Source organism: Pocillopora damicornis, chromosome 1 (genome assembly GCF_964200805.1).
Source record: "Pocillopora damicornis chromosome 1, jaPocDami1.2, whole genome shotgun sequence".
NCBI classification, from domain to species: Eukaryota; Metazoa; Cnidaria; class Anthozoa; order Scleractinia; family Pocilloporidae; genus Pocillopora; species Pocillopora damicornis.
In genome coordinates, this window is record NC_142670.1 from 37491386 (window position 1) to 37501833 (window position 10448).

The 10448-nt window shown below is 36.5% G+C and overlaps 1 protein-coding gene across 2 annotated transcripts; it reads left to right on the plus strand.

Moving 5' to 3' along the window:
* The first annotated feature begins 288 nt into the window (after positions 1–288).
* On the plus strand, positions 289–9544 carry LOC149053653 (adhesion G protein-coupled receptor L2-like). Of its 2 annotated transcripts, XM_089210005.1 has the most exons (18): positions 289–1015; positions 2361–2723; positions 3128–3180; positions 3305–3349; positions 3464–3608; positions 3997–4125; positions 4261–4333; positions 4936–5032; positions 5175–5233; positions 5382–5508; positions 5795–5907; positions 6363–6465; positions 6878–7025; positions 7435–7519; positions 7625–7691; positions 7939–8021; positions 8320–8446; positions 8689–9544. In XM_089210005.1, the coding sequence occupies exons 1-18, from the start codon at positions 889–891 to the stop codon at positions 8947–8949; spliced, it is 2205 nt and encodes a 734-aa protein (XP_089066131.1). In that variant the 5' UTR covers positions 289–888; the 3' UTR covers positions 8950–9544. The 2 variants fall into 2 exon arrangements, with proteins under 2 accessions (XP_089066131.1, XP_089066136.1); XM_089210010.1 differs by lacking the exon at positions 8320–8446.
* Positions 9545–10448: the final 904 nt, after the last annotated feature.

Consider the following 10448-nt stretch of genomic DNA (forward strand, 5'->3'; position numbering starts at 1 on the left):
TGCTTTCTGAGCGTGTGCTATATACCAAACATGCAAAAGTATAACTCGGAATGCTGCTTCCTTGTTCTTACTCATCGAAATATAAACAATAAGTCTGCCCAGAAGGTTCAGGTACAGAATATGTTTATTAGCATGATAATGCAGCCAAAAATAGCTGATGTAGGAGCCATTGATGCACAACTTGCTGTCGTAAATAAAGCTTTTGAAGTTATATAACAACTCTAACTGGAAACGCAAGCAGGTGTACTGCAGAGTCATACATGTGTACCATAACGCAAATGAAGTTTCGTCAATTTCAGCTTTGCAAATAGCTGTAGAGCAGATTTTCGTAAGAACCCTGTTATCTGCGCGATACGATTCTCTAAGACTTAATTAACAGTTAAGGACCTTCGGGGAGAAATGCTGACAATTTGGGAAAGCTTTAAGTTTTTTCTTCTCTTTAGTATCGCCATCGTACAGTTCACGATGTTGCCAACATGCCAAATTGCCATGAGTCACATTCATAAAACTCTTTTAAAAAGAATACCGCATCTATAAATATTGTGTAAGAAAACCAGGGTTTGGTTGGAAAGAAGTCAATTGGATTTCAAGGAGATGTTTCTACTATCGTGTCCGTTCAAAACTTTGGCCAATATGCCGTAGCTCTTCCTTGAAAAATTTAATCAAGTAAACTGTTTAACATGCGACAGTACTTATGATTATGAGTAAGATATAGTCATTACAGTAGTATTTTTAGGTATGTTCTAAAATTGCGTCGATAACGGAAAAATTCTAAATGCTTTCGAAATTTGAGCCCTTACAAGCAGAATTAATCGTAGTTGAAATATACCGCGACGTCTAGAAGCTCAGTTACGTTGATGGATTTTTGACAGATAGTTTAATTTATGTATGCGTTTAAATAAGACCAGTTTCCTCGTTAGTTCAACCGACGGATGGAAGATGAATCAAGCGGGACAGGATTCAACTCGGTTGCGTTTTCAAATGTTACTGACTTTGCTAGTTCACTTCTTTCAAGGTAAGAGCTACTTTTCGGTGATAATGCGCTATGCCTTTCTCTTTTAATTGAAGACGAAGAGGATATACGGTTATTATTAATTCAACACCGAAAGGCAGTCAAGCGACATGCTTATCTTGCAACGAACACCAAATTTTAGACAACGTGTAAATACAGCGAAAGAACATTTTCATAATAAAAATTTCGTATTTTTAGATTATTTTCATTTATTTTCTTTTGCTTCTCCTGCTATTTAGCAAGTCTCTGTCGCTGGTTAATACTTTTTGATTGCTGAATATAACCCTCTAGTGAACTGTTTGTTTTGACATGGATGGACCGCTTCACTTTATAATCTTTAATCCGAACCCAATCGTAGTTTCTCTTGGATTCCACTTTTTTGAACAGTAAAAATCACAATAAGCATATCACTTCGGTTCCTCGTTACTACATATGGAACTTTAAATGGACTGTCTGTGGTCAAGAGTTAAAGTTATTTTTCCATAATATTCCAGTTTCTTCAGCTTACAATTCTAAGGAAGGAACCGCTGTTGTCATGTTGTTTTAGTATAGGGTCCTAAAAAACGTAAAAAAAAAAGGAAATAAAAGCTCGACAAAAATGCTATTTAGGAGTGCATACAGTGTCAGCCAAAGATAACCGCCATGCCAATGTCTACACAATATGACATCACGCAAATTATGTTTCCTAGAATTATGTTTTGGGCTGCATTAGATCGAGCAAAATATATGATGTGAAGTGAATCTTAAATTTGAAGGCTCTTCTGTTAAGAAAAATCTTTTATTTGATAGCAATAAATAAATGATAAATATTTCTTTTACGTCTCATCGGGAGAAAAATATTCCATTTAATGAGTAGACGAGGAGAGGGAAATTAGTCTTGAATTTAAACCGAAATTTGCATTTATTTGATTTTACTTTCAAATGAACCAAGGATAATTTTGGATAAGATTTTGTGCCCGACTTTAACATTTACAAAGGTATCTAAAATGAGCGCTGACTGATGCATCGTACAGGTGGTCTGCTTTCTAATGGATCAGTTCAATGGAATGATTCTAAACGAAGTAGAGAGGATATTAAGGTGGTATATCAGATATCTAAATGCACTCTACAATAAATGGATTATCTTGCAGAGTTTGAAGAAAAATTTTTAAACACGACTGTCGCCTTGCGTCAATTTTTTGTTATCTTAGGTTAGATCAAGGATGGTCAAAACATCGTGAAATAATGAAATTTCTAGGATGAGTTAGGGTTTTCCCAAATATGAAAATCAGCTTTTACTTAGCACCTATTTAAAAATATATTATTTTCTTAAGGCCTAGCTTATGGAAAACATTCTATCGCTTTTCAGAAACTCACTCGTCAAATATTAGCTACGAAAAAGTTGATTTGTGTAATTCTAACTGGACTTCGGCCTTAATCGAATATCCATTAACATCCGACGGTTCCGTGGCAAGAATTGAAAGCATAGAACAACTCTGCGACGCTCAGACAAAGTTGTCGTCTGACTTAGATTACTGGACTGCTCTAAAACGCAATAACCTGGGTTTGTTGCAATGGGGTCTTCTACCTACCAACACAGTCAACGTATCCCAAGAGCTTGTGGACAGAACAGGGCCCGCGGATCGTTGTTATGCCATAAGTAAATCTGCGATGAAGCTGAAGTCTATGAACTGCAGCAGTGCACTTCCTGTTTTAACTTCTTACTCGAGAGGTGAGGTCTACCGATCTTTATCAATATTTAGATAAATTATCTTAATTGCACCTTTCCTACGAAGATTTTTTTCTGTGCCTATAGATCATTTCTGTTAATAATTCCTGTCAGCTCATTCCAAAACTCCAAAAGGAACCTTGACATGACATTTCTGTCAATTTTGGACTCGTTAAATTACCATAAAAAGTTGATGCTATACACGTCCCTGTCGATCTATAAAATGAATTGTAAAGACAACTTTGCCTTCGTTTCACCATTCTTTGATCAGCTAAGGTATCGAAAACTGTAAAAAAACGCTGCATTTTATGTACTTCTGGGAGCTAAAGGGTTACACCGAGGTGTAGCAGACAAAACACAGGCCATTGCTAATCATTCATTTTTCTTTTACAATATTATTATGGAAGATCCAGGTCAAGCTGATTATGGTGAATTTTCAGATCATTGCCTCCAATATCTGGTAAATAAAAATCATGGTATATTCAGTGGCTTTGCTTATCTGAGAACAAAGATTTATCAATGTAATGCGTTTAATTCATAAGTTGACTCCGATGAAACATTTTCTTTTTCTTTTTCTCATGCAGCTTTCAAAGTGCTCACCAAGTAAAGGAACTCATATAAAATTGCAGGTAAAATACATTCATACACTTCTCAACAAAAAAGGATCCTTTCCCTCAGTTCAGCTGGTTGTATTTGGCTAAATTAACCCTTTAACTCTCTATGGTTCTCCCGTTGCATCAAAGGCGTTACAATATTCCTGGTCTTGTGAAGAGCATAATGGTACATTGGTCGGTAGCTGCCAAATCGAGAATACACTCCTGGACTGCTGTCAAAGCTATTGTAGAGAAGGGAATGATATTTATTACATAGATACGGGATCAGATTTGGGTAAGTACCTTTTGTGTCAACACGGGCCTTAATTTCTGTATCATTGATAAAAATGATAATGGTATGATAAAAACGTGCGACATGAAAAGAAATAAGATGTCCTCTTCAATAAACCCGTCAGATTTTAAGCCAATTCAATTTCTGAAAATCCTTTGAATCATTCGGTCGCTTAAGATCAAATTCCGAGACAATTGCTACCAAAATAAAAGTAAAAAAATATTTTTTGTCTTGAAATGGGTTCCAAAATGGTGGCTGTCAAGATGGCCGCCATCTTGGATGACGTCACGAATTCTCTAGCGTCATAGCCCACGATAAAAAGCTTATTCGGTAGAGTTCGTCGTTCTCTATGTACTGATTTTTCAATTTTTTTTTCTCTGAAATATCATAGATACTAAGTTGAGAAAAGTACCCAAAGGAATTTCCTCTGATGTTGAAATAAGTTTTGATATAAATAACAACAGCAGTGAGAGCCGATTGGTCAGAATTATTATCACCCACAAAGTGTTTAAAGACGCAGGTAAATATTGGAGTTTCTTCTGAGAGCTAACATTCATAATCAGCTGGTGTTAAAAAAATAGCGAAGTTATCGTTTGTGTTCAGTAGGAAAGCTTCTACTCACGTAGTGTTTTTTTTTGTTTTGCCATTCTTCCAGGAAGGGTCATCGCAGTATTGTTGCACCAGAAGGCAAGTAATGAAGACAGCCTTTGGACTTATAACAGAAGCAGGTACGAATTTGTTAGTTCAGATGAACACTTTAAATGTATGTTAAGAGAGCCCTTTCTGGATGAGTGGAAAATTACTGTTTGAATTGTTTGTTCTTCAATAGCAACTCAAGGGAGGGCATAAATGGGAGGAGATTTTCATATGCTAAAACCTTACCGATACCGGTAAACAGCACTTTATATTTAGAAAGTTCCTTTAAACTTTAGGTTTTCAGTTTGCAAATTAACGTTTTCAGATTCTTGTGGGGAAAATGTCAGGAAATGGTCAGGCAATGTCTGGATATATACTCATATAAGATTAACTAGTGATGTGATCGAGCGTTTTTTTGATCGAGTGTCGTAGAACTAAAACCAAAAATACCCTTTAGTAACCAATAAGAACTCAAACAAAAACCAAGAAAGCTGCCCAATTCAACTTAAGGGAAAACGCAGAGGACAAAATAATTGTTGTTATTAGTTTTGCGTGCGATTGTTTGAGAGAGTGGTGCAAGTTTTCCAGAAAAAAAAAACAATGCAGAGCGAAGCAAAAATATACAATCCCGGATTAAATATTTGACACTCAACTTCTCTAATAATCACACAATTTTGTTATGTTGTCTTTGTAGCTACAGACTGATCTCTGATGTCGTGGGAGTTGTTCTTGACCCTCCCCAGAATGAAACTATTCAAAATAAAGTCATCATTCATTTTAGTCACAACGAGGTAAAAAAAAAATATATTGTTTTATGAAGCAATTATCAGCTAAGGAATTATGATTGTAACTGGGCTTAGATGGAAAAACTAGTATAATTCATCACGTGGACCATTTCACATCATAACGTCATTACGCTTCTTTCGCCGGTAGTCGAGCATCGATCCAAAAGCTGTTGAAAGGAAATGTGTCTTCTGGATGGAGGATTTCAGGTAGGTCATTTTGATTATTCCATCAATCTGTTTGTATATATATCTATATACTTGTTTACATTAGGTGCTCGTGAAAGTTCTTTATTTTTTTCTTTGCCTCTTTCTTTCTTTCTTTCTTATTCAAATTTTATGATCAACTGATTTTCAGCTCGTCGAACGGTTCATGGTCAACTGATGGTTGCACGGTACTGAATGATTCTTCTATGCTATCGACCGTTTGCAGTTGTAACCACCTTACGAATTTCGCAGTTCTAATGCAATACAAGGACATTAAGGTGTGATTTTATAAACGTTCTTTTCAATTGTCTTAATTAGCTCTGTCGGGAACTAAGAAAAAAAAATATGTGTCGCTTATGCACATCCTCCTAAGGTTATTTGTCGTTCCCGTGATTGCGTCTCGAATTTTTTTTTGGCATTTTCTAGGCTTATTGCATTCTCCCCCTTTATTTTTTTATGGACAGACTAATCATATAAAAAGTTCCATGTTTAACGAAGTCATAACTTGTTAGTCATAATTTCCAAAGCAGTTTCAAGTTTTTATCTCATTTCCGTGATTCTCAGGAGGATAACATTCCACCAGAGCACAGAAGGGCATTGCTTATCATCACCTACATTGGTTGCTCCTTGTCCCTCGTTGGGGAAGTAATGGTTATCTTCGTCTACGTGACATTTATGTGAGTACTACTAAAAAACAAAAAATAAAAGCAAAAAAAAGAAGAAAAAATATCTTACCTATACATGAGAGCAAGGTAAATCTCTAGATTCGTAAATTACTATCAAAGTGCGAGAAATATTATTTTGCAGAACGCGCTAGTTGTCTGTTTTTGTTTTGTTTCTAAAAAAATGTTTTAAGACGAGATTAGTAATTGAGGAACCATTGCACCGAAATCTCTCTTTTTTTTTCGACTGAAGTTGAGGCATTTTGACACAAAAATAGCTACTAAAATCAACTTTTAAACATCTTTCATAGTCATGGAATACAAGCAGAGAACAACCCAATAATATGTTACAAACTATATAGGCACCTTTCTTCCAACCCCCCCCCCCCAAGTAGCGTTTGCCCTAGACTACCAGGTGATTGCGAGGAAAAATGTCATGCCCATTTCGTTTATTGAATGCATTTAAACAGGAAGATCAAAGACGAAGGAATCCAAGTCAGGCTAAATCTTTGCACAGCTCTGTTTCTCGCTCAACTAGTATTTTTGTCCGGAATCGATGCCACGAGTAATAAGGTGAGCTAACAAACGTTTGAAATCACATATTTCTTCGTTCTTCGTAAGCGAGGAATAACGGTGTTCCCTAAATGGCCGTCTGCCCAAATGATCACTACTGAGATAGCATCATGTTATTCCCGTTCCGAAAACCAATCCTCTCGAATCTCTCCAAGATAAATTGAGCATCCCATACGGCGGTGTATGTACAACATTGAGAGAGAGTTTCTACTAAAAATTTCAAGACATGTTGTCGCTAGATAGTTGGCTCTCGTTACTTCAGTCTACACTATTGCATATTTCTAGAAGACGATCGAGTTCCCTTGTCCGGAACCAATTTTGGTCTAATATCTCTATGAAGTACATAGTCGCTTGGCCTGATATTTGCTCGGAGCCTCTAATTATCAGCCTACTTCTGGGTCTCACATTTCAGTCCGTGTGCATCTTAGTGGCTGTTTTACTCCATTACTTCTATCTGGCAGCGTTTGGGTGGATGCTTCTGGAGGGAGTTTTCCTGTACGTAATGATTGTTGAGGTATTCAACACAGTGAACATGCGATACCTCTATTTATTTGGCTGGGGTAAGAAATGTAACAATATCATTGCTACGGTGATGAAAATATTGACGATGATATCTACTTGTACACCACAAAATATCGCACGAGTCGTTATTAGCTACAATTGAAAAGAGGGATATTACTTGGTATAGCTCTAGAAAGCGATGCATATTTCACGTGGAATAGAATACTGAGGCCAGTACAACCACTGCAACGCATGATAGGAACGGGCATTCTTGTATTCTGGTTGACCGTATTTTGTCTGTTGTTGTTGTTTTACTTTTGTTGTTGTTGTTGTTATTGTTGTTGTTATTTTTTCGTTGTTATTGTTTTTGTAGTGCTCCCTGAACCTGTTGAGCTGATTTTTATATTTAGACTCTTGTCGGCCTATGTGTTACTAAGTTATTGAGCTGCTTTCATTCTTATCCTATAGGTTTCCCTATCATACCAATAGTTATTTCTCTAATAATTGGCTCAAGCGGTGAAAAAGGACTTGAGAGTTACACAAATGAAAACTTGTAAGTACTCAGCGTTTTATTCTTCATTATAACTTTTTATTTTCATTAGATAATGTCTCATAAGCTGCGTTTTTGGACAGCTCTGTCGTCTGAATTAACTTTCAGCTGCTGGTTGTCCTTCCAGAAGCGTTTGAGCTGGGCCTTTATTGTCTCGGTGTTATTTGTGACAATTGTAAGTCCACCGTCTCTTTGCTTTCACAGTTATCTTAACTGATAGCCGGAAATGACAAACACGAAGAATGGATAAATGAATAAATGAAAGAGGAAATCAATAAATGACAGAATTAATGAATGCGTACATCATTTTCTGACTGACTGACTAACTGGCTGGCTGGCTGACCGACTTCGTGACACATCTATTATGATTGCCCTCTAGACAATTGGTAAAAGTCTTTATTTTGCTATTCTCATTTGTTAAGATCAACTTTGTAATACTCATGGCGGTGTTGCGAGAAATCAGAAATCTTCATGAGCCTAATCCTTCTAAAATGAAGACCTTCAGGTATGTTTATGTTAGGAGTTTTCAGAGGCAAAATGCCACCCAATGATCATCTTTCCTCAAAATAAAGTCTTAGATGAAGTAGTTTGATATGAAATCGTTTTGTCTTTTTTCCTTGGACATTCATGGATTATTCGCAAATGAGAATCTTTTCCATTATTCACTCATGATTAAATAGATAGTTCGAACGATTTCTCTTGATTCCAATTAAATAACTTTCCATGCGAAATGTATATAGCATGGTATATCTCCAGAAGAAAATTGTAACGTGAAAGCAGTTTTGCGTTTTATTCCCTTTTAGAAAAACTCTGAAGTCATTTCTTATTTTAAGTCCTCTGCTGGGTTTAACCTGGGTATTTGGTCTCTTGGCTGTAACAGACGCAGGATTGGTGTTCCAGTATGTTTTTACCATTCTTAACTCTACGCAGGTCTGTACCAATTACGTATACGCATGTCGCTTTGGTCAAATGGGTCTGGGTCTGAGTATAAGAGGGCTCTGGCCGGGGAAAACCATTTTAATCCCACACTTTATTTATCGATTTGGATCACGAAGCCTTCTGTTAAGAAAACAGTATGTTTATTTCATCGGATTAAAAATTAAATTTATGCAAGGAATTATAGTTCAATGACGGAACTTTGTCAAACGGAAGATTTCCTTTTACTTTTGTAGGGTATGCTCATATTTCTCTTGCTCGTGCTGAGAAACAGTGAAGTTCGTGCAGCTTTCCGTCACAAAATGCTGAAATGGAGATTCAACACATTTCACAGGAGCTCTTCCGGTCGTAGTCAGGCAGAGGTGTATGCACAGTACGGTGGCCAGCGGAAGCGGCAAATACACCCTGAAGAAACTAAAAAGGAGCTGAGTCATAACACAACATCAAAAGAGCAGATAGAATTTATCACAAGGCTACCTCCTCCGAGCGTTCACTAAATCCGTCTGTACATTTTCCAACATCATTTTTTTAACTCTTAAATCCTTAGGAGTGACTGGGATCTAATTTCTCTGTATGCAACACTGCTCAATCAAACATTAAAGAGATTTAACCATTCGAAATTCTCCCCATAAATTTTAAAGAAGTCGACAACAATGCCGCCATTATTCAAAAGAAAATAAGAGCCAAAACAAAGCCACAATAGGAGAAAAAATGTCCTTTCATGTTGCTCTACTCCTAGCAGCTGCTTAGATAGATCGCCAAGTGTTGTTACAAAATGTTACAAATCAAAGTGCTCTGTGAGCAAACTCGTGAATTGACAGATTACTTACATTATTTTTTAGATTATGTTTAAAGTTATCTGGTTTAGGGAATTTTGAGGTTGATTGTCATATTTTGAGTAGGAGCAGTAGTTCAGTGTTCGCTAATGTAGCAAAGAAACAAAGTAACGTTGGCAAAAGAAGGCATTACAATTGAAATGATCATGCTATTACATTTGACAAGGGTGGACGATGCCATGTGTTTTAAACATATATCATTTTTGTTTCTGGTTCAAAAGAAAAGGTTGGAAGTAAATGTGGGTGAAAAGTGAAATTTACTGTCTATCATTGTAAATATTGGAAAATCAAGGCAATACTGTCTTTATGAAAACATTTAGTGATTCCCTCTTTACCAAATGAGACAAACGGGAACGAGTTTTGAGTAATATAACTAAGCCCAAACTACCACCGTCATTTTGGATTTCCGCCTGGGTAGATTTTGGTCGCGTGCTAGGCAACGTTTAATCAAGAACAAGATAGAATTTCATTTCAGGCCTATATACCAATTTTGTGGTGTATAACTTTTGCATTTTAGTACGTAATATTTATTTTGAATCTTCAAATTGTCTTGAAACTTAAAAGAAAATTGTTCTTTAAAAATTCACTGAAAATCGGTAGGTGTTATTTGATTTTCGGGTTAACCTGTAATTTCGTTAGTCGCCGGCACCTTTTGTTGCTTGACACAGAAAAAACATACAATACGAAATGTAATGATCGATTTTGTCCCCAATCTTACGCCATAACAGAAAAGGCTTTTGAACACCTGTGAACTCCGAGCGCTTCGGAGTAAGTGATACTTTTAATGAATCTTCGGATTGTTTTCAAGTTCAAGGACTGTAAATTACAATTTTATGAAAAACGAAGGTTGATCTATTATTTCAGTGTGAATCCTTGCACGCCTGCCAATCACTGGCGCCGCTTGTTCAAACTAAAACGAAAAAAAAAAAACTCTTTTAAGATTATTATTAGCTTCGTTTTCACCCCACCACTATTCTTAGCAACAAAGGTCGCCATTTCGTTTGTTTATTACACGCCAAAAACTATCAAATGCACTCAAAAGCCTAAAATCGAAAAAAAGTTTTACAGGAATCGACCAATCGAGCCAGCGAGCGAGTACCATTCTCCACATCATATCTACAACTCGCTCTTGCGCATGCGCGCAATTCACGAGTTGAAAA